The sequence below is a fragment of the Artemia sp. Qi Xiang Cuo genome, chromosome 8, assembly GCF_049724085.1.
Source record: "Artemia sp. Qi Xiang Cuo chromosome 8, ASM4972408v1, whole genome shotgun sequence".
NCBI lineage: Eukaryota > Metazoa > Arthropoda > Branchiopoda > Anostraca > Artemiidae > Artemia > Artemia sp. Qi Xiang Cuo.
The window spans coordinates 27,931,288-27,956,554 of NC_142801.1; the positions used below are offsets into that span (position 1 = coordinate 27,931,288).

Genomic DNA, 25,267 nt, shown 5'->3' on the forward strand with positions numbered 1-25,267 from the left:
ACGAACAGAAATTACAATAGATAGTCTAGTCGAACTCAAAACAAGCAGCATTTAAAAGGAGTAGGGCTGAAAACCCACATGTCTTCTCAGGACTAGAATATAATTTGCACTTAAAAAACACATGGATTGTCAGTTTAATATACATATATATCCTGATATTTACTCCTTACAGTCTTAATACTTCTTTCTAGCTTTATTTGTTTAAGTGAAAGAACAGTGAAAACATCTAAAATGTATTTTGTTTTCAGTAAAGCGCGTATTATGTTCTGGTCTTAAGAAGGCTTGGGGTTGTCAGCCCTAATCATGTCAATTTTTGCTCGTTTTGAGTTTGATTCCGTTATTTATTGTAATTTCAGTTCGTCTTGGGTTTAATTTATTTATTGATTTGTGGTAGTTTTACGCTTAAAATTTTCTTGAATTATTTTCTACTCATTTTTAGCTTAATAGAGCTCTTTAGTCTTTTTTTTAAATTAATTTCTGTTATTTTACTAAAAAAGTCATTTTTCATGGGCAAAAACTTTATATCTTTTTGTTTTTTTTCTATTAGACTCCATAGTTTTTAACTTTGAAGATTATTTGACTTTATTTTCGTTCAGTTTTGGTTTTAAGAAGGTCTTTATTTTTTTTTCAAAAATACGTTTTGTGGATCAAGCTTTAAAAAATCAATTTCTACAAAAAAAAACTTTACGTGAATGTCGTTAATAATTTTAGTCTTATAGGGTGTGTCTTTGAAAGATTCCTGGTTCCCCTGGCCTTCATTTGCCATATTAGTCCCTTAAAGAGAGTGTATCACGAGGACACTATCCTCACTCATTTTGGCCTAGCTATACTCATGAGTCATTAAAAAGCATCCATGAGTCGATAATCATAAGCAGCGCAATAGTGCTACCTAAGTAAAGAGTGATGTGGGCATAATGCATTATTCATTTTCTTTTTTTTCTTCTTTTTTAGACCATGGTACTTTGTATAGAAGGAGTTGTTGTGGAAACTTTGAAAGGAGCTCATTCGAATGGAAATTGAAAGGGTCAGCGCCCATTTTAATAGTCAAAAGGAATTGGAGAGCAACCACCCCCCCGCCCCCCATGGCCATCATGTTCCCAAACACATAAAAAAAAATTTGGAGATCATCATTTTGAAAAATTCCCCAAGACAATCCCCCCCCCCTGTAACAAATTTCACCAAGAAAAATATCTGTAGTTTTCCCATTAACAAATACTATCTGCTAGCAACTAAACAAAAAAAAAAAATTTCAAGTGAAAGTAAGGTCAAAATCAAAACTTAAAATTAACAAAAATCATTACGTAAGAATTTTTGTTTTATAGAATGTAAAAATAACTTATTATTCTTATTAAACGGCCATTGTGTTTCAGGAGTCGTTGTTAAAGAATTAGGACAAAAAATCAAAACTTTAGCGTAAAGAACAAGGTCTTGAGGAAGGGGTGACCCCTTTCATGCCCCCTAGTTTCTCTACCTTATCGAAAATCAGGCAAATTTTCTTAGGCTTGTAGCTCTTGATAGGTAACACTAAATATATATTAAAAATAGTATAATGTTATATTTGCTGTAATATTTTTATTGATATCAAAATTATGTTTTTTAGAGTTTTGTTTACTATTGGGCCACGTTGCTCCTTAATTATAGTTCGTTAGCATAAACTGTTCGAAGTTACAAAATTGTTGGAATTTTTTCGACAAAAATATATTATTTAAAGTGAAAAGGAATAAATACCTGGGATCTTCCCTTTCCTTTTCGGTTCACGAGGTACCTGCAATTGAGAGCAATTTATATAAAAGCTTTTTTATTAGTATAAGCTGCACAAATACAGAATGATATTATGAAAGTAAAAAGGGAAAAAAAACAACAGAATTTGGCCCCGAGATGCATCTTAAGATTGCTATTAAAATAATGTGTTTTGAGTAGACCCGAAGCCGCGCCGAAATGTCGGCGGCGCGCCCCCGAAAACAACACGGTGGCGCCCCGCCGAGCTAGCGTCCGCGCGCTGACGCCGCCGCTGATTCTATCGGCGGCGGTGTCACTAATACGCCGCCGTTTCTGTTTTTCTTTCTCTCTTTTTTGGTTATCGATATCGACCTCCGGGCTTCAACCGTCATCCCGGCTAATCTGTTTCTTAAAGATCAATACTTTCCTCTTGGGCTTGCCATGCATATCGGTTCGTAGGAAGAAGAAGAAGAAATTTTTCTTGAAACAAAAATTCTACCTTCCACTTTAAAATTCTGTTCATTTTTCTTTTTGATTTTTCGGATGAAAAGAGGTAGGTAAAATAGCATTAGGCAATTCAGGATGGTATCCTAGGCTGCGTAATCAAGCTGCCTAAGTAAAGAACAATGTTGGCACAATGTATTATTTTTTTTTCATACCAGGGCAGTTCGTATCGAAGGAGTTGTCGTAGATACTTCGAAAAGGGCTCATTTGATTGGAAATTGAAATAGCTAGTGCCCCTTTTAATAGTCGAAAGTGATTGGAAGGCAGCTAACAACCCTTCCACGCCCACCATTTCCCCAAACACATCCAATCAAAATTTTAAGATAGCCATTTTGTTCAGAGTAACTGATTTCCAGAGAGAAAATATGTTTTTTGAGAAGGTTACTCTCCCACAAACCTTAGGGCAAGGGTTTTAAGTTATGCCCTGGGGGTATATAAGAACGGTGTTGGCACAATATATTATTTATTATTTTTTCCTTTAGACCAGGGCACTTCGAGTCGAAGATGTTGTTGTAGAAACTTCGAAAAGGCTCATTACGTTAGAGATTCCAGTAGCTTGTGCCCTTTTCAATAATTGAAAATGATTGGAATGCAACTAACACCCCTTCCACGCCCACCATTTCCTGAAACACATCCAATCATTTGTCATGTCATGTATAGCCAGTGTGGTCTAAGAATGTATTTGCGTCAAGCTTACGGGGAGCATTAGACCAATATTGCTTTAGATTTTTTAAATTGTGTTAAGAAACATGCAAATCTTATTTGTCAGTTTAATTTCTTAGAAACTTGTAAAAGACATCGAATTCTTCCATCTTCTTTATTCAGTGTCTGTTCTGTCTTTGAAAGGTAAACTTCGAAAGGTTAGATTTTCGTTTTTTTTTTTATTTTTTGTTTAGCACTGAGGACAACTTGGCGGAGGTCCTTGTCGAAATATTTGCTTATATTTTCATCTTCATGGTTTCACCACTGGCTGACAAAATCCTCGTTTTTTCACCCTTTTTGATTTTATTTTTCATTTTGTTACTTTCTCTCCTCTCTGAGTTTCATTTCTCACAGCCCTTACGTTAAGGGTTGTAATTTATGCCCTGGGGGCATATACGGTGTTTATACAAAGCGTTGTCGTAGAAACTCAAAAATGGATCATTCGATTTGAAATCGAAAAGCCTAGTGCACTTTTTAATAATCGAAAGTGATTGGAAGGCTTGACATTTTTATAGTAGAGATCGATGTAGGTGTAATGTATCATTTTTTTGTTGTTGTTGTTTAGACCAGGGCACTTCGTATCGAAGGAGTTTTCGTAGGAACTTCGAAAAGGGCTCATTCGATTGAAAATAGAAATGGCTGATGCACGTTTTAATAGTGGAAAGTGATGGGAGTGAAACTAATCCCCCTCCCACGCCCACCCTCCCATTTGCCTTTATGTTTAAAAAGTAAATGTTGCCTTAAGATTAAATAAAAATGCAAGGTGTTAATGCTAATTCCCAATACGGCATCTCAGCAGTATCCCAAGAACAACTGAGGGTATTATGTTCAAACTTTCGGGGCTCCTTCTGCTCTTAAAATTTGACCAAATCAAAATAGCGTAAGTGTATCCAAGCTATCAAAGAAAGTAAAAAAAAAAAAATTGCGAATGTTATCAAGTTTTCCATTTCAGATCAACTAGAGGAGGTATGAAACTAAATTAAACAATACTATTTGTGTCCCTATTTTTAAAATAGTACATGTTGTTAAAAATTGCTGAAATTTTTTTTCTAGCATACAAATAGCAGGCCAAACTATAAATTCTTAAAAAAACGAAAAGATTTAAAGTATTATTTTCTTTTTCCCTGAAAATACTTTATCAATATAAAACGAACAGAAATTAATTAAAAAAACTGTTTCCACTAAATAAATTTTTCAAAGAAAAGTAAAGAACTCCTCTAAACCAAAAATGAGCAAAATTAAAATCGAATAATCTACCAAGCGTGAAACTACCACAAATCAGCATCGATAAATAAATGAAGCCCAAAACAAACAGAAATTACAATAAATAACCGAATCAAACGCAAAACGAGCAGAAATTAACATAAGTAGGGCTCAAAACCCCTTTGCCTTCCGAAGGCCAGACTGAAATTTACACTTTTCTGAAAAAAAAATACAAATGAATGTGCATTGTCAGTTTAATATACATATACTTATGTTTAGTAATCAATATGTTAATATTATTTGATTGATTAAAGTTATAAAAATAAAAACATTTATATTTTTTCAGTAAAGTGCAAATATTGTTCTGACCTTGGGAAGGCATAGGGGTTTTGCGCCCAACTTATGTTAATTTCTGTTCGTTTTGAGTTTGACTCGGTTAATTATTGTAATTTCTATTCGCTTTAGGTTTCATTTATTTATCGATGCTGATTTGTGATAGTTTCCCGCTTGGTAGATTATCTAGAGCTAGTATAGAAATCTATCTATAGAAATGAATTACATTTTTTTTGCACAGTGAGCAGAGCAAACTGAAGTTGAAATAGCCTTAAACTTTGACTTGAAACTTCATAACTTGATCACTTCTTTCAGAAAAGAATTTTGGAGGGTTATTCCGTGTTGATAAGAAAAGAGGGTAAAGGTGCAGTTTAGTTCCCCCTGTAGCGTAGGGCGCAGAAGCCCTATAGCAAAGGTGCAGGTTTGTTCTCCCCTGTAAAAACAACTTATTTCAGCAGATACAAAGAAGAAGCCCATTTGCGGCATTCTGTGGGACCCCAAGGTCCAATGCTAGTATCAGATCCCGCGAGTGGCAGTTTACGCTCGTCAAGTTTTGGCTGTACCGGCCACAATTACCCCAGCTAAACGGCTTTTTAGCACGACAGGACTGATAGTGACTGCAAAAAGATCAATGGCTCGAGGCAGAGTGAACAAACTCACTTTTGTTACAATTGAACTCACTTTTGTTACATCAATTGTAACTGGAGTGATGCAACCGCTGGTTTAAAATTGTTGGTGTTGTTAAGCCATGGTATCTGACTTGTATACAGTGTTTTTTCGAAGTTGTTATTTGTTTTTTCACTTCCTTTTCGTATGTATTTGATGAACAGGAGATGTTTGAACTTCAAACTATGAAAGTTATACACACATTATCCCAATCATTAACAAGAAGGAAATGACTAAACACGGGATTTTATAGGAATAATGCGATGTTAAACATAAACACAACACAGGTTTCCCTGGGTTTAGTGGCTAAAAATGAGAATTCTACTTGGTCTGATCGACGGTGAACATAAACACTTACCACACGGCCCAACAAATTCCTGTTTTGTCATATTGTTCCTGTATGTCTTTAGCCAACCATTTAATAATCCTTACTAAGATCAAGGTTGAACGGGCTTGCTGAAGTGGAATTTTTAGTATTATTTTTAATCAGAAAAATCGGCGCGCCGTGGCGCGCCGCCAAAAACATTTTGGCGTATCTGGCGGCGCGCCGCCGCCGATACTGAATCACACATTTGCCGCCGTCATGTCGGCGTGGCGCGGCTTCAGGGGGACTAGTTTTGAGGACTGTTGAGGAGAATGTTGCATGGTGTGAAAACTTCTTTTTGGATTTTGACCAAAGGATTATATTTCGTATAATTTGCTGAATGAGAATTCCCTTGGGAACTGTGGATTTTCATATTAATATTTTATGCAGTTATTGTGAAAAATCCTCCTCATGACCTAGACAAGCCTGGTCTCAGAAAGGAATTTCTTGAAAAGATATGTGGGAATACTTGTGATAAAATTGCTGAGCTAAAGCCGAATAAAGTAAACTGTCGTGTCGTCACTGCCTCAAAAGCAGATGCAGAAGCTGTGCTATAGGCACTTGCTAACGGTAGCCCAAACATCGAGGCCAAGATTAAAAGTAGTGCCTACTTCAGAATCATTATAGGCATCCCGGTTGATTTTATAGAAGATAATATACGAACCCTAATTCCTAAATGTATTATTGCGTAGCAAATTGGTCACTCCCGTACGTTCAAAATACAGTTCGGGTCAAAAACTGATCTAATGAATGCGATAGAAATCCGCAAGCAATTGGTTTCGAGAAATTTCGGGTTTCAGAATTTTTATTTCTTCCTCCAAGGTGCTACAAATGTCAAGCCTGTGGGCATATTTCTTGCACGTGCAAGAACTTTTGTAGTTGTTCAGTCTGCGGCGAAGAAGAGACTCTAGTTCTAAAAATTCACCCTGTTCTAGACCGACAAAATGTGCACCATGTAAGTCTAATGATCATCCCTGCTACAGCTACAAGTGTCCCGTAGCTCAATCTCTGCTAAAACAGATTTCGAAATAATGCTGCGTCCAACTTCGATTCTATCATGGAATATAAACGGAAAAGTTTCTGATAAAATTCCTATTTTGACACAGTTGCTCAAGGAATATGATATTATTTGCCGTCAAGAACAAGTTTTGTCAGCAGACAAAAGGGAATTGATCAAAATCTCGTTGGATTGCACTGTATTTTTCCCTGCGGCAAAAATAACGGCAGCGTGTGGACGCCACCCCAGCGGCCTGTCGATTTTGACTCGCTTCACCTGAAAATTAATCGAAGCAGGGGATCGTGTTCTTGCAGTGTCATACCCGAAAAAATCGATAATAAATGTTTACCTACCAACAAACTATTGTAACGAGAAATCCGACACGAAGTTTATGGCGGCTTGCAAGAAACTGTGTAAGCTGATCAAGAAAAACACAAAATCCGTAGTCACGTGCTCGATATTTATAGGTGATTTTAACTGTGCTTTAACTGATAAACGCTCCCCAGAGAGCCAGCTCCTTTGGAGCTCAATTCCTCCTTCGTATTCATTAGTTGACAAAAATGAATCCTATACCTATGCTGGCCCCAGCTCTTCAACTTTGAACTTAGATCATGTTGTTTCTTCCTTTCCCATTAAACAAGCCGCTTTACTTCGTGAAGGGTACTACTCTGACCACTTACCTATTTGTGCGACAATTGAGTGCAATGTCGAAAGCAAAACCCCGCAAGAGGAAAAGTGGTTTTATGTTCAAAACTGGAATCATGTTGATCGTCAGCTATTCATGTCCGAGTGTGCCACGTTACTCAACGAAATTAATGTTCCTTTTCACCTATTTAGCTCAGAATGTAGGTTTAATATTAGTGAGTACGAGATCGAAACACAGCTTACGAGTTATCTAGCAGAAATCAACCACGCGGTTCGATGCGCAGAAATGTGTGCAGTCCCATCTAGACGTGTTCGCAAAAAGACGGAATTCACCGACTGGTCTAACAGTCAAAGTCTGGTCACAGCTTGCGATTCAGCTAAATTGTGGCTCTGAATCTGGAGCGACTCCTAAAAACCACTCTCTGGTATAGTAAACAAATTGCGTTTGAAGACAAAAAGAAACTTCACAAGAGCCCTTAAAGACCACAAAACAATGTTGATCCAAAAAAAATGTCGATATAATAGCTAGTGATCCTTCAATTTTGTGGAAAAGTTTTAAACGCAGTGATCGGACTTCTGTCGGTAGTATTCAAGAAAAAAGCTGGATTGCAGAAAGTAAATATGTAAAAGAGTTTGACCGTTTGCTTGCTAATTCTATGCGTTCTGCTTTTCTAGTGACACCGTCGGATATTGAGTTTATTCTAAAAAAAATTAAGAAAAAATCTTCTGACGGTCTTTATTTAATATCTGCTAAACACTTCGAACATAATAGGGATTTTTTAGTGCAGTATCTTTCGTTACTTTTTCAAATGTCTATTTCTTCTGGTATTGTGTCTCAACAGCTGTTTTGGCCAAATTACGCCTATATCTAAAAAAGGGGGAAAAAAATTTCGATGATTGTCGATTGCATCGGCCTATAGCCGTTTCTAGCACTTCTTGTTATATATTTGAGTCTATTATTCTTAGAGATATTTCCCAAAAGTGTACTGTGCCTGCGCATCAGTTATGTTTTCAGAAATAACTTAGTCGTGAGCATACTCCCTTTTCCCTTTTTAAGGTTGTTTTAGATGTGGAATGTTCCGGGAATTTTCTTGTTCTATGTGAACTGGACATAGCCAGAGCATTTGATTAGTGTATTTTTGTCCAGATTTTGGTAGAAGCTCTAAAGAGAGGGGTTGACTTCTCAGTTATAAAGCGTCTTCGATACATGTAAAAACATCTTCGTGCCAAAATGAAGTGCGGTTCAGAGCTCTTTAATGTGCTAAAGGGCATTAGACAAGGGGGTCTCACTTCCCCCGCGCTTTTTAATAATTCAGTCATTCCAGTCCAAAAGTTCTATTGAGTCCACCTGTATTTAGGGGGATTTAGACGTGTCTTTATTTACGTATGCTGATGATATCCTGAATCTGAGTCGCACTTTCTCTGGTTTTGAGACCACTTTCTCGAAGTTAAAACTAGAATATCAGCACATTGGTTTAAATTTTAACGTGGATAAAACTGTAGCTGTCGGTTTCAACCTCAAAGTATACTCTGGTAAATCCCTCCAACTTACTGAAACTTGTATCCCCCTCTCTAGAAGCCTTATTTACCTGGGAATGCCCAATGGAAATTCAATTAAGGAAACTATAAAGCTTGCCATCCAAAATCTTGAAAAAAATACAAGGATAGGTTATGCGTCAGTTGTCTCTAACGTTAAACACCTTTGTCATTTCCATCTTTCTAAATTTTACAATAGTCTAACTGTGCCTCATCTCCTTACTCTGTCTCCTATTTGGCAGCTATATCCTGCTTCAAACAAAAAAATTGCTCACCGGATTTATTTTAAATTTGCTAAATTCCTTTTGCATATGCCCCTTGGACTAGTAACTCTTTTTTGTCCCAAAAATTTAAACTCATCTTTCCTTCCATATTTATTGATAAAATAGTGAAAGATTTTAAATCTTCCGCCAGTAAACTTAATCATGATTGGTCTTCTTTAATTTTATGATTTATGATTGGATTATGATTTTTATGTCTTTGACAGGTTTTGTTTTGACAGGTTATAAATAAATAGAATTTGAATTGAATTATATGTATGCAGGTTATCAACAGGACCTACCAGCAGTTTTTAGAAATAGCTTAAGGACGGTCGATTCCCAAAATGTCACTTTGCAAGTATCAGCGTTTTCTGACAGTCTCAAAGACAAATCAGAAATTTTTTTAGCAGCACAGGAAGCTTTCGAAGCAATTTTGGTATAAATTGATAGGGGACCTTAGATGTGTCAGTAGGTCAAAAAGCTAATGAAAAGCTAGTTTAAAATGGAGGGAACCTATAAGATCTTACTTATTGTTTAGCAATTAATGTATGATCAGCATCAATAACATGTTTCCAACAACTAAAATAAAAATTAAGGAACTTATTACAACAGTAGACTTCCAAAGGTAGCAAATTATTCAATGAGACTTTCTTTGAGCAGATTTTTTTTGTTTTCCAAGCAGGTAGTCTAGAATATTTTTAGGGGCTGCCATTTTTTGAACTTTAAGAAGAAAATTCTGCTCCATTCAACCAAAAGCAAAATTTAAGCTTTCTAATGATGCAAGTTTAATTAAGTTTTAATATCCCTATCTCTGGCACAAAACTGGGGAATTATAATGGTTTTTCCAAGATTTTTGGGAAAGTTGGTGTGGGCTTTTAGTGATGTGTCGTTTATCCGGATCTTTTAGGAAAGTTATACAAGTGCCCCTAAAATTTCTGCACCATGGGTGAGAGCGCCCTCAACACCACTCCTCTAAAACCACATGTTGGGAAAGGAGTGTTGGAAAACTTATGAAAAAGACATTCCCAGATGTGTCTGGAAGTTGTCTGAAAACTCTGATGATTCTGTTCCGAATTTTCTCGGAAAATTCGGACATTTTTTTTTTGCCGACAACAGCACTATTTTTCAGTCTTTACAAATTCCTGTCTTATCAAATGTCCCGTTTCCACTCTAAATTTCCTTGGTGTTTTATTGAAACTGTCAAAAATTGTTCTAAGTTGATTTTTGTTTTGTAGATTATATAATAGATGGGATTAGATAGTACTTATTAGAAAAAAAGGCATAGGTTTGAAAACAAAAAAGTTTACTGACGTTATGCCAGACTCAAAAGATGGGGGCGTGAAGCATATTCAGCATATTTTAGGTTCTATATCCGTTCCCGGAAGTTTCCATTTAAGTTACTGATAGGATAGGAACAAGACAAAATACTCCAATATTCTGTTCATTTCCTAATTCGTTGTTCTTTCCTAACATAAATCACTGCCATCTCTGTGGCGTTTTAACATTTTTCCCTAAAAGGTGAATTTTTTAAGTGTTATGCGGCATTTAATGATTGCCTATTACGCCAAATTGATAAAGAGTAATTAAATATAAGAATTCGTTTATAATCGAACCCATAATTAGCTCTCTATGTTGTTCATCTTTTTGGCCCAGCCTTTCCATTCCGTAAATTTTACCCAAATTGAGCTTTTAGTTTGCCATGTGGCTTCTTATGACGGCTTTATTTATTCTAATATTTGATAAAAAGGATAAGACGTAAGAATTAGATGAAAAAGCCGTTTAAGAATGTCTTATGACGGGTGCGGGAGTCAAAGGGAGATATGCATTTTAGGAGTGAGCTGTTAATAAAACCCGAGCCTATTAAACTCATTATCACCAACCTAAAAACGGGTTTACATTACACTACTGTCATCTGCAGCAGGTCATTACTGACGGCTTTAGAAAAAGCTGAGTCCTCTACTTAATTTAGGTTTTTTTCATGTATGTTCATTGGTGATTTAAATATTATTTACTGTGTATATGTATTATGAATCGAATATTAAATTTTCTTCCTTATTGTTTGAAGAAAAATATCCTATTTAAGACTTAGGGAAAAAATGGGCTATCTTCACTTTTTGGCTGCTTGGTACATTCCCCCTCTCAGGCGGAACAGCGCATGCACATGTGGTCGCAAGACCGGGACAACTCAGCTGCTACATATTCTGTAAATTATTCATTCAGAATAACTGCGTCCGTAGGCTCGGTGATGTAAGATGACCAAATTTTCGGTTCCTTAACCTGTTCCGTAAAAACCAGTTTTGTTCAGCTCTCATATTTGATGTGTTTTATAACATTATTGGGGATATAATTTGTATCATTTTTATTTGATTATAACAGGCTTGTAAAACCAATAAAGGACAGAGCTCCTTGCTTTATTTTTGCTCAGAAACAACTTTAAAAAGCCAACAGAAAGTGGAACAAGAAGAAGAAGGTACTGCAAATGGATTTGATTCCCATCCGCGTCTTTTTATAGTGACCCAATAACAGAAAGTGAAGACAATCAACACTGAAAGCAGGTCAACTTTAACCAAACTAATTAGCAAACATGATCCAATTAATGGTCCAGCCTCAGCTTCGGTTTACATTTCTGATGGCCCTTTTCAACAAAGAAACTTGATTGTCCTTCTAGCATTTGACATTTATTGGCATTTCATCGTTGCAATAATAAAGAAAAATAGGTATAATTACGTTTCAGGAAAAAGATACTGTAATAATAAGAATCGGATGATAATTTCTGAGAAAAACACAATTAAGAAGTATGAAAAATTGCAAGACATCCCAAACGGTAAATGGCGCTGGTTTTGTTTATCGATATCAGCGCAAGCTTCTTATCAAATTCGACTGTATTTCTCTACTGTTAAACTAGTAGCTTCAAAATATGGATAGTGTTAAAAAAATCTTGCCGAATCATTACTGAAAAGGAATTAAAAATTTTTGCTTATTATATTATTGATAAAGTGTAATTAAAATATCTTTGCTTCACTTTTTGATTATATATTAATTAGCGTGAACATTTTTGGCCCAAAACAATTTAGAACTATCACAATGTCAGTCTTATGATTTCCTCTTGAATTAAGGTAAGCCTCCCTAATAAAGTTAAATTTATGGTTTAAACATAGCTTTTAACCCAACCACCAACTAACTTTAAAAACAACAACTGAACTTAAATTGGTAAAAAGAACATACAAGACCCATTTTCACTAATTGATCCTTCCACGGACCCCTAGCTTTCTCAAACATGATTTTGTGTGTCTAGAAATTGCTAGAGTCTAATGTATTGTTCAGCTCTAGATAATGCCGTAATCTGTTGCTCTTCTTCTCTTGGATTTCGTATTGTACGGCGCTGGGAATTTGTATTATAAATGGCGCTGGTTTTGATTATCAATATCAACACAAGTTTCTTATCAAATTCGACTGTGTTTCTCTATTGTTAAACTAGTAGCAACAGAATATGGATATTGTTCAAAAAATCTTGCTGAATCATTACTTAGAAATAATTACTATTTTTGCTTATTGTATTATTTATAATGAGTAATTAAAATATCTTTGCTTCCCTTTTTGATTATATACTAATTAGCGTGAACATTCTTGGCCCAAAATAATTTAAAACTATCTCAATATCAATCTTATGATTTCCTCTTGAATAAGGTAAGCTTCCCTAATAAAGTTAAAAATTATGGTTTCAACTTAGCTTTTAACCCAACCACCAACTAATTTTAAAAACAACAACTGAACTTAAATCGGCAAAAACAACTTACAGCACCCGTTTTCAGTAGCTGATCCTTCCAAGAAGCACTAACTTTCTGAAAATTAATCTCATGCGTCGTGAGAAATTTTAATTCTTCAGAAAATGATAGCTTCAGATAATGACTAAATATCCTCTGTTTTGTCTTATTTACTCGCAGTTTAAAGTGTACTGTAATTTGCATGTTGAATTCTCCCCAACCAGTTTCTCTTACTGTAAAAGGAGGCTTACACACAGCTAAAATAATACAAGTAGTTAATTGAATAAAAATTGGAGAGGGAGAGAGAAAGAGAAAGAGATAGAGCGAAAGAGACAGAGACAGAGAGAGACAAAACACACACAAAAAAACAAACAAAGTCAGACACACAGACATGCAAACAGATGCAGAGACAATCAAAGAGACGCTCAGGCACACAGGCACAGAGATAGAAAGAGAAAGAAAGGAAAAATATGGTCAGACAGACAGGCACAGAGAGTGACAAAACACACACACACACACACAAAGATAAACAGAGTCAGACACACAAACACTCGTAGACAGACACAGAGTCAGGCAAACACACGGTCTTACACACAGGCAAAGACAATGACATGAGACTTTAATCGATTTGACCAATAAAAGCACTATCAAAAGCAACATGATCATGAGTGCCAGCAGAAAAATTTCCAGTGAGGGGGGGGGGGGTTCAGACGCCAAAATAGCAGTGGCGGTTGGGGTACACTTTAGGTGGTTTAGGGCCCCCAACTGCGACTTTAGCCTGAAGAGACCGAATTTGCAACCAATTTAAAATCCTGAGAAGCTAATCAATTTAAAAGTATAAGTAACTATATTTGAGACTTCCCAGTTACAAATGACGTTATGCCAGCAAGTGGCAGCACTGGATTAAACAAATGTTGATTCACTTTATTTGTAATAAAATTTGGCTAAGTTTGGTGATCTGTAATTGCGTATCGGCTATAATTAGGGGGGAGTAATTGATTAGATTGGGGTAGGGTAGATTCCCACAAAAGTACATTTTAATGGACACATTCCTTAATCTTCATACGGCTTCAGATAAATGTTGAAAGAGGTAGGTGGGAGTAGGAATTAATTAAAATGTTTTTCTATACAGGTAAAATGTTACATTCCCGTATCTACCAGCACAGAGGTGGAAAAAGTAAGGCAGGTCATCATCAGCCGCACCAGGAAATTTCTTTGGAGTGGCAAATACTACTAGGAGCTTAGTTTTCAGCAATTTTTAGTAATAATGTGCTTCTTTTTCTGTTTATATGAAGTACTTCAATTTATTTAAACAAATGTGTGTAATGTATTTATCGATAATAAAATCCCATTGTAGAGATTGTGATGGCTTCAGTTATGAAGAAGATCAAAAGTTTCACATAATTTCTATTCATACAAACAATAATACTCCTTTTTATTGAACCGAAGTTCTTTAGTAGTAAGATTAACAAGGGACTTTTCACCAAAATTACTATTCATCGCCAATTTTTTTAGTATATTAAAATTTTATCCAAGATTGAAATAGCAAATTTAAGCGTAGGAAGCTACTAATCAAGGTACAATTATTGATTTACACATTTTAAAAGCAATGAAACAGAGATTTAAGGGTTCGGTACCACAAATTATCTTTTGGTTATGACTGGGTATGACTTGGAATATAATCGGAAATTAATTTAAAAACGAGCTTATCAACTGAAAGCAAGTAACAGATTTGAAACCTATTTGAACAGATTATTCTTTGCATGAAGGGGGCTGTCTCTTCCTGAGCTCCCTACTCTTTACTGTGAATGTTGGCACTTTTCCAAATTTTTAAAGAAAATTTGCAATTAAAAAAGATTTTTCAAAACCCTAAAAATCAAATTATTATTCTTATTCGAAATATTTAAGTTTCATTAAGTTTTGTTTTACCCATCAACAGTAACATGATCATGAAAGCCAGCAGAAAAATTTCCAGGGGGGGGGGGTTCAGACGCCAAAAGAGCAGTGGCGGTTGGGTGACACTTTAGGTGGTTTAGGGCCCCCAACTGCGACTTTAGCCTGAAGAGACCGAATTTGCAACCAATTTAAAATCCTGAGAAGCTAATCAATTTAAAAGTATAAATAACTATATTTGAGACTTCCCAGTTACAAAAGACGTTATGCCAGCAAGTGGCAGCACTGGATTAAACAAATGTTGATTCACTTTATTTGTAATAAAATTTGGCTAAGTTTGGTGATCTGTAATTGCGTATCGGCTATAATTCGGGGGGGGGATTAATTGATTAGATTGGGGTAGGGTAGATTCCCACAAAAGTACATTTTAATGGACACACTGCTTGATCTTCATATGGCTTCAGATAAGTGTTGAACGAGGTAGGGAGGAGTGAGAATTAATTAAAATGTTTTTCTATACAGCTAAAATGTTACATTCCCCTATCTACCAGCACAGAGGTGGAAAAGGCAAGACAGGTCATCACAGCCCACCAGAAAGTTTCTTTGGGGTGACAAATACTGCTATGAACTTAGTTTTCAGCAATTTTTAATGGTGATATTTTTCTTTTTCTATTTATACGAAGTACTTCAATGTATTTAAACAAATGTATGTAATGTATTTATCGATAATAAAATACTATTGTAGAGGTTGTGATGGCTTCAGTTATGTAGAAGATCAAAGGTTTCACAGAATATCCATTCATACAAACAATAGTACTCCTTTTCATCCAATCGAAGTTCTTTAGTAGTAAGATTAACAAGGGACTTTTCACCAAAATTACTATTCATCGCCAATTTTTTAAGTATATTCAAATTTTATCCAAGATTGAAATAGCAAATTTAAGCGTAGGACGTTACTAATCAAGGTACAATTATTGATTTACACATTTTAAAAGCAATGAACCAGAGATTTAAGGGTTCGGTACCACAAATTATCTTTTGGTTATGACTGGGTATGACTTGGAATATAATCGGAAATTAATTTAAAAAAGAGCTTATCAACTGAAAGCAAGTAACAGATTTGAAACCTATTTGAACAGATTATTCTTTGCATGAAGGGGACTGTCTCTTCCTGAGCTCCCTACTCTTTACAGTGAATGTTGGCACTTTTCCAAATTTTTAAAGAAAATTTGCAATTAAAAAAAAGATTTTTCAAAACACTAAAAAAACTTTCGTTCAATGAGCAAGGTGTTGAGAAGGGGGCAGTCCCCCTTACGTACAGAATAATTTACATTTGTTTTAAGTTTTTAACTTACTCCTTGCATTAGGTGAAAAACCATTTCTATTTATTTAATTAAATTTCATGAAACTGTACAGTTTTATGAATTCAATACTTTTGGTAACGCAGAAAAAACGATCAATAGTTCAATGCTCCCTGTTTAGATTTCGATGGGTGATCAAACAGTTCGTGGTAACTAACTGTAAGTAAGGAGTGATCTGGATCAATAGTAATCAAAACTCTAAAGACGAAATTTTGATACCAATTGATATATCTAAAGAATTAGTTTATTATTCTTATTCGAAATATTTAAGTTTCATTAAGTTTAGTTTTACCCATCAAAAGTAACGAGCCTGAGAAAATTTTTTTGATTTTCAAAAAAGGGGGAAAGACCCCTTGAAGTCATAGAATTTTAATGTAAATCACACCATCAGATTCAGTGAAGAAATATCTCGAAGAAAAAAACCTCGAAGCAAGAAAAGAAAAAAAAATCTTGAAGAGGATGAAATCTCAAAGAAAAAGAAATATCTCGAAAAAATATTCTTTAAGAAAAAAATATTATCCTAAAGTATTATGTAACAGTCATGTGAGCACCATTCCCAGTTACAACTGGGGGTTTCCCACTTGACTGGCGGGCCCTGAGCTCTAACAAGTCACGCGAGATTACGTCATCCTAAGTTACAAGCAACTCCCTATAGTATTACACAAAAAAACAGGTGTACTCTAGTATTACATAACAAACAGGTGCGTCTGGAAGAAAATCAATAACACCTGTGTCTTGATGGAATTGCCGTTAAACTTCTTCGTGATTAACGGTGAAGAGGAAAAGAGTAGCGCCTATGGCCCGTTTAAACCAATATATGCCTCACTACTCCTTTGTACTAGCGAGTGAGTTAGGCTTTGTATTGTCAAAAAAAAAAAAAAAAAAAAAAAAAATCTGGCTTGCACCATGTTTTGGAGTAATGCATTGTTTGTGACTATTTGTATAGGTCAAACCATTTGGCCTGTCACCTAACCATATGGCATCGCTTAGTAATTGAAGTAATTGAATGGTAATGAAGAGTTGGACATCAGGATTAAAATGCAACTTGTATATGCATGTATTATATATTAAATAATAGTTTGTTTATGGGTGTAAAAAGAAACATAGTACAAAGAGATAGAAACACAGAGAAAAGATTTAAACGAAGCTTTTAAGTATAGGCAATAAAACATTAACTAATCACAATTTGTTTTTAAAAATAGTGTTTAAATAAACAGTGTAATTAACGGTGTCCGTTGATTTTTGAATTAAAATTAAGTTCCCATCAACCCATTGCTAATTGGAGAAAAAGCCAAGAAAGTTGATAGTCGGAGTGAGAGGCATAAGCGTTTTTCCGGAAAATATAAAAATGATGTTATTTTCCTTTGCTGATAGATAGTCTACCATCCATCCATCCATCTTGGGACAGAACTAAGGTAGATAGTCATAAAACCTTAGGGATGATGGAGATTGCTGGGCTGACTCAAGATGGACAATGTTGACTGGACATGTATGCAAAGGGGGGGGGACTGAAAAAGGGGGGCCAATTGAAATAAAATCAAGTCGCCATTAATCTATGGCTAATTGGCGAAAAAGCCAAGACAGTTGATAGTCTGAGTGAGAGGCATAAGCCTTTTTCAGGAATGTACAAAAATGATGTCATTTTCCCATATTGATAGATAGTCTATCATCCATCCATCCATCTTGGGACAGAACTAAGGTAGATAGTCATAGAGCTTTGGTGATGATCAACATTTCTGGGTTGACTCATGACGGACAATGTTAACTGGACTTGTATCCGGGTTGCAGCGGTAGCTAGCAACCTAGTAAGAGACGATCACGTCCAATGTTGAGAAATATAAAATCCCATAGCTCCTAAAAAAGGAGTCAGATCAAAACAAAAAATACACCATTAGAACTGCCTTATCCGAAACCCCTGTATAGTGAACTTTCTGTCCCTTGGCTTGAACAGCAAGGGAAATATATTGGCTTGGAAATCCAGAAAAGTGGCAGCTACTACAACATTCTGCCTAAACGGGATATTTTTTTTTTTTTTTTTTTTGTTTCCAGAGATAGCTTGGAACTGGAACATCGTAGAGAGTTTTTCAATAGCTAATTTTAAAGGAAATTAATTGGGTTACAAATCTGTAGTAACTAAAATAAATTATTTCTAAAAGAGAATAAATTTTTCTACCAAAAACTGCATTTTTGATGTCTTTTCACACTGCAGTCTTTCAAACATAATCGTATACTAGCGGTAAGATTTGAACCCACGCCTCCGAAGAGACTAGTGGCTAACACCAGTGCCTTGGACCACTCGGCCAGGCTGTCTCTCATAAATATATATGTGAATTTGGGTTGCAGAAGTAGCTAGAAACCTAGTAAGAGACGATCAGTCCAATGCTAAGAAATATAAAAACCCAAAACTCCTAAGAATATAGTCAGATCAAAACAAAAGTACATCATTAGAACTACCTTATCTGAAATCCTACTAAATAAATAATGAATGTCATCAAAGTTTTATATTAGAGCTATGACGTGAATAGAAAAACACGAAATTATATTGTTGTTTCTGAAGACGTCATGAAATAATACCATTGCGCCATGATAGTTCCGGGTTGCAGCGGTTGCTAGCAACCTAGTAAGAATTACATAAAGGATCGATATAGTTCATCATAAATGATGTTAGTCAAGTAGTTATTAATAGATTTCTCATACAAGAACCAATATACATCCGGGTTGCAGCGGTAGCTAGCAACCTAGTAAGAGATGATCACGTCCAATGTTAAGAAATATAAAAACCCATAGTTCCTTAAAAAGGAGTCAGATCAAATTCAAAAGTACACCATTAGAACCGCCTTGTCCGAAACCCCTGTATAGTAAACTTTCTGTCCCTTGGCTTGAACAGCAAGGGAAATATATTGGCTTGAAAATCAAGAAAAGTGGCAGCTACTACAACATTCTGCCTAAACGGGATATTTTTTTTTCTTTTGTATCCAGAGATATCTTGGCACTGGAACATCGTAGAGAGTTGTTCAATGGCTCATTTTAAAGAAAATTAATTGGGTTAAAAATCTATAGTAACTAAAATAAATTATTTCTAAAAGAGAATAAATTTTTTCACCAAAAACTGCATTTTTGATGTCTTTTCACAATGCAGTCTTTCAAACATAATCGTATACCAGCGGTAAGATTTGAACCCACGCCTCCGAAGAGACTGGTGGCTAACACCAGTGCCTTGGACCACTGGGCCAGGCTGCCTCTCATAATTTGGATTGCAGCAGTAGCTAGCAACCTAGCAAGAGACGATCAGTCCAATGCTAAGAAATATAAAAACCCAAAACTCCTAAGAATACAGTCAGATCAAAACAAAAGTACATCATTAGAACTACCTTGTCTGAAACCCAACTAGATAAATTAGAGCTATGACGTGAATAGAAACACACGAAATTATATTGTTGTTTCTGAAGACTTCATGAAATAATACCATTGCGCCATGAAGTCATGAAATAAAATCATTACGCCGTGACGTCATAATTACTATATAAGAATCGTCAGAACTGTAAATGTTCTCAGTCATAATTAGATAATGGTTAGATCAAAGCAAGCTATACGCAATTTAAAAAAAACAGTACTACACAAACAACAGAGATAGTATCTCGAAAAGAAAAAAGCAAAGGTATTCAACCGACCAGGCGTATCGAGAAGTAACAATTGAGAGAGCAAAACAAAACAGCAAGATGTGTTATCACAATGATGAAGATAATAGACATGCAAAAATTGAGACAGCCAAACAAAAGATCAAGGAATGGTATGGTAATGATGAAGATTACAGAGAAGTTATAATAAAGAACGACCTCTTGCCTATACTAAATTTTATACGCCACTTAATTGTAGTATAGGTTTGTTTACATTAAAAGACCATCATTGGAATAACAAACAATTACATACATTTGAATTAGTTAGCTATTTGATTGTTTGAGGTTCGTCTCTTACTATTTCAAAGAAGAAAAAGCCGTAGGCTTTTTCCTGTTTACAGTAAATTACATAAGGGATCGACGTGGTTCATTATAATCCGGGTTGCAGCGGTAGCTAGCAACCTAGTAAGAGACGATCACGTCCAATGTTAAGAAATATAAAAACCCATAGTTCTTAAAAAAAGAGTCAGATCAAAACAAAAAGTACACCATTAGAACCGCCTTGTCCTAAACCCCTGCATATTAAAATTTCTGTCCCTTGGCTTTAACAGCAAGTTAAATATATTGGATTGAAAATCAATAAAAGTGGCAGCTACTACAAAATTCTTCCTAAACGTGTTATTTTTTTTTTTTTTTTTTCTTTTTTTTTATTTTTTCTTTTCCACAGATAGCTTGGCACTGGAACATCGTAAAGGGTTGTTCAATAGCGCATTTTAAAGGAAATTAATTGGGTTAAAAATCTATAGTAACTAAAATAAATTATTTCTAAAAGAGAATAAATTTTTCCACCAAAAACTGCATTTTTGATGTCTTTTCACACTGCAGTCTTTCAAACATAATCGTATACCAGCGGTAAGAATTGAACCCATGCCTCCGAAGAGACTGGTGGCTAACACCAGTGCCTTGGACCACTCGGCCAGGCTGCCTCTCATATTATAATAAAGAACGACCTCTTACCTAAACTAACTTGCATAGGCAACTTCAGTATAGTTTAGATTACAGTATTTATATTATACATCATTATAAATTATAAAAGGTTCAAATGTTCGAAGATTATAGAGTTAAAAATTTTCCCACACCGGGAATCGAACCCTGGCCTGTTAAGTGAAAGTTAACTATCCTAGGCACTAAACCATATGGGACCATTAAGAAGTATGATTTAAGAGCCATATGCATATTATTATTTCACCATACCAATTATAATAAGGCCAAAACAAAATCGTCGACTTGCAACCTTACTTTTGACACATTAGTTAAATCTTCATCAGACTTAAAAAATGTTTTGCTAGTTTTACATGAAAGAACGAACCTTAGCCCATAGTAGCAGAAATAAGAATATCTAGGTTGCAGCGGTAGTTAGCAACCTATTACACAATCCGGGTTTAAGTGGTAGCTAGCAACCTAGTAAGAAATTAAGATAAAGAACGACACCTAGCCCATGTTAACTGAAACATAAATAGGGATTACGTAACTTAAATCAGTATCATGGCTGTAGAGATTGCTGAACCCTAGTAAAGACCATCCGGGTTGCAGCGGTAGCTAGCAACCTAGTAAGAGACGATCACGTCCAATGTTAAGAAATATAAAAACCCATAGTTCTTAAAAAAAGAGTCAGATCAAAACAAAAAGTACACCATTAGAACCGCCTTGTCCGAAACCCCTGCATAGTAAAATTTCTGTCCCTTGGCTTGAACAGCAAGGGAAATATATTGGCTTGAAAAGCAAGAAAAGTGGCAGCTACTACAACATTCTGCCCAAACGGGATATTTTTTTCTTTTTTTTTTCTTTTTTTTTTCTTTTTTTGTATCCAGAGATAGCTTGGCACTGGAACATCGTAGAGGGTTGTTCAATAGCTCATTTTAAAGGAAATTAATTGGGTTAAAAATCTATAGTAACTAAAATAAATTATTTCTAAAAGAGTTACATAAAAGATCGATGTCAGTCAAAAGGATCTAATTTAGTTTATCCGGGTTCCAGTGGTAGCTAGCAACATCCGGGTTGCAGCAGTAGCTAGCAACCTAGTAAGAGACGATCACGTCCAATGTTAAGAAATATAAAAACCCTTAGTTCCTAACAAAGGAGTCAAAACAAAAAGTACACCATTAGAACCGCCTTGTCCGAAACCCCTGTATAGGAAACTTTCTGTCCCTTGGCTTGAACAGCAAGGGAAATATATTGGCTTGAAAATCAAGAAAATTGACTTTAACCACTGTTATTCTCCACAAACGGGATATTTTTTCTTTTTGTCTTTTTTTTTGTATCCAGAGATAGCTTGGCACTGAAACATCGTAGAGGGTTGTTCAATAGCTCATTTTAAAGGAAATTAATTGGGTTAAAAATCTATAGTAACTAAAATAAATTATTTCTAAAAGAGAATAAATTTTTCCACCAAAAACTGCATTTTTGATGTCTTTTCACACTGCAGTCTTTCAAACATAATCGTATACCAGCGGTAAGATTTGAACCCACGCCTCCGAAGAGGCTGTTGGCTAACACCAGTGCCTTGGACCACTCGGCCAGGCTGCCTCTCAAATAAATATATATATGTGAATTTGGGTTGCAGCAGTATTTACAGTAAAGAACGATCTCTCATGCATAGTAACTGATATATGGTGGTTCCAGGGGTAGTTACTTGTGGTTCGTCTCTTACTATTTCAAACAAGAAAAAGCCGTAGGCTTTTTCCTGTTTGTAATGATATAGTTACACTAAAAGACGATCATTGGACGATCATAAGATTTACATTAAAAGACGATCATTGAAATAGCATACCACTGCATACATTGGACTTAGCTACTTGATTGCTTGAGGTTCGTCTCTTACTATTTCCAAGAAGAAAAAGCCGTAGGCTTTTTCCTGTTTGTAATGATATTATAGTAAAGAACGGACTCAATCCCAAAGAAACTGAACTCTGTGGTTCATTCATATTATCTTCCCTATTTTAGCTAGGATCCGGGTTGCAGCGGTAGCTAGCAAACCGGGTTGCAGCGGTCGCTAGCAACCTAGTAAGAGACGATCACGTCCAATGTTAAGAAATGTAAAAACCCATAGTTCCTAAAAAAAGGAGTCAGATCAAAACAAAAAATACACCATTAGAACCGCCTTGTCCCAAAACCCCTTGAAAGGAAACTTACCGCCCTTTGGCTTGAACAGCAAGGGAAATATATTGGCTTGAAAATCAAGAAAATTGTATTAAAAGACGATCATTGGAATAAAAAATTATTGCATACATTGGACTTAGTTAACAACCTGATCGTTTGAGGTTCATCTCTTACTATTTCAAAGATTACAGTAAAGAACGAACTTCAGCCCATAGTAACTAAAGTAAGATTATAAATTTAAGACTAAAACGAGTACTTTGTTTGCTTTTGTATGAAATACTGGCAGCGTTGGGATTTGAATCCACACTTCGAAAGATACGGGTGGCTAAAACCAATGCCTTAGACCTCTCGGCCAAGCTGCCTCGGATAACTATGTGTATATCACGTATAGTGACAAAAATTTTATAATAAAGAACGACCTCTTGCCTATACTAAATTTTATAGGCCACTTAACTATAGTATAGGCTAGTACGGTTATTATATTTAAGGTCAATATATTAAAATTTTCCACTAAAAGACGGTCATTGGAATAAAAACCCAATACATACATTTGATTTAGTTAGCTACTTGATTGTTTGAAGCTAGTCTCTTACTATTTCAAAGAAGAAAAAGCCGTAGGCTTTTCCTGTTTGTAATCAATTAGAAAGAGTTCTACCTTTAATCCGGGTTGCAGCGGTAGCTAGCAACCTAGTAAGAGACGATCACGTCCAATATTAAGAAATATAAGAACCCATAGTTCCTAACAGAGGAGTCAGATCAAAACAAAAAGTACACCATTAGAACCGCCTTGTCCGAAACCTCTATAAAGGATACTTACCGCCCTTTGGCTTGAATAACAAAGAAAATATATTGGCTTGAAAATCAAGCGAATTGACTTTTACCACGTTATTCTCCACAAACGGGATATTTTTTCTCTTTTCTTTTGTATCCAGAGATAGCTTGGCACTGGAACATCGTAGAGGGTTGTTCAATAGCTCATTTTAAAGGAAATTAATTGGGTTAATAACCTTTTGTAACTAAAATAAATTATTTCTAAAAGAGAATAAATTTTTCCACCAAAAACTGCATTTTCGATGTCTTTTCACACTGCAGTCTTTCAAACATAATCGCATACCAGCGGTAAGATTTGAACCCACGCCTCCGAAGAGACTGGTGGCTAACACCAGTGCTTTGGACCACTCGGTCAGGTTGGCTCTCATAAATAAATATATATGTGAATCTGGGTTGCAGCAGTAGCTAGCAATCTAGTAAGAGACGATCAGTCCAATGCTAAGAAATATAACAAAACTCCTATAAATAGAGTCAAATCAAAACAAAAGTACATCATTAGAATTACCTTGTCTGACACCCTACTAGATAAATATTGAATGTCGTCATAGTTTTATATTAGAGCTATGACGTGAATAGAAAAACACGAAAATATATTGTTGTTTCTGAAGACGTCATGAAATAATATCATTGCGCTATGACGTCAATAAAATCATTACGCCGTGACGTCATAATTACTATATAAGAAGCGTCAGAACTGTAAATGTTCTCATTCATAATTACATAATGGTTTCAATCAAGCAAGCTATACGCAAGTTGAAAAAACAGTACTACACAAATTACAGTAAAGAACGATAGCTAGCAACCTAGTAAGATGTTACATTAAAAGACGATCATTGGAATAAAAAGTTATTGCATGCATTGGACTTAGTTAGCTACTTGATCGTTTGAGGTTCGTCTCTTACTATTTCAAAGAAGAAAAAGCCGTAGGCTTTTTCCTGTTTGTAATATTTTCCTGTTTGTTATCAGGGTTATAGCAGTATTACATAAAGGACCGATATAACTTATCATAAATGGTGTTTGTCAATTATTATTAGAGTAAAGAATTTTAAGAAAGAACGACCTCTTACCTATACTAAATTTTATACGTCACTTAATTATAGTATAGGTTAGTAATTCAACAGATACCATGGCAATGGAACATAGTAGAGAGTTGTTCAATGGCTCATTTTGAAGGAAATTATCCGGGTTGCAGCGGTAGCTAGCAACCTAGTAAGAGACGATCACCTCCGATGTAAAGAAATATAAAACCCCCCAACTCCGAAAAAAAGAGTCAGATCAAAACAAAAAGTATACCATTAGAACCGCCTTGTCCGAAATCTTTATAAAAGAAACTTACCGCCCTTTGGCTTGAATAACAAAGAAAATATATTGGTTTGAAAATCAAGCAAATTGACTTTTACCACGTTATTCTCCACAAACGGGATATTTTTTTCTTTCCGCTTGATTTTTCTTCTCAGCTAGCTGGGCACTGCAAAATCATAGAGAGCTGTATAATAGCTCATTTTAAAGGAAATTGCAACATCTAGTCACTTTTGTAATTAAAAATAAAATACTTTTTAAGGTAGAATCAATTTTGTCAAAAAAATTGCATGTTTGATGTATTTTCATGCTGCAGTCTTTTCAAAGATATTTGAATTTTGAAGCAATCAAACAGTTCATGGTAATGAACTCTATAGTAATAATAGCTACTTGTCTCAATAGTAACCGAAACTC

General features: G+C 35.4%; 1 protein-coding gene across 2 annotated transcripts in view; it reads right to left on the reverse strand.

Annotated features, from left to right (window-relative positions):
* Positions 1 to 12,940, reverse strand: part of LOC148949298 (uncharacterized) — a 52,985-nt gene extending 40,045 nt beyond the window's left edge. Inside the window, exons 1-2 of one of the 2 annotated variants that reach the window (XR_016142076.1) lie at positions 12,727 to 12,940; positions 1,729 to 1,765 (exon numbers count right to left, since the gene is read on the reverse strand). Coding sequence is in view for 1 of the 2 variants with exons in the window: in XM_089092915.1 (XP_088949041.1) it covers positions 1,729 to 1,765; positions 12,727 to 12,897 (208 nt within the window). In the remaining variant the exon portion in view is untranslated. The remainder of the gene's footprint in view (positions 1 to 1,728; positions 1,766 to 12,726) is intronic. The other variant, XM_089092915.1, reaches the window with a different exon arrangement.
* Between the last annotated feature and the right edge of the window lie 12,327 nt (positions 12,941 to 25,267).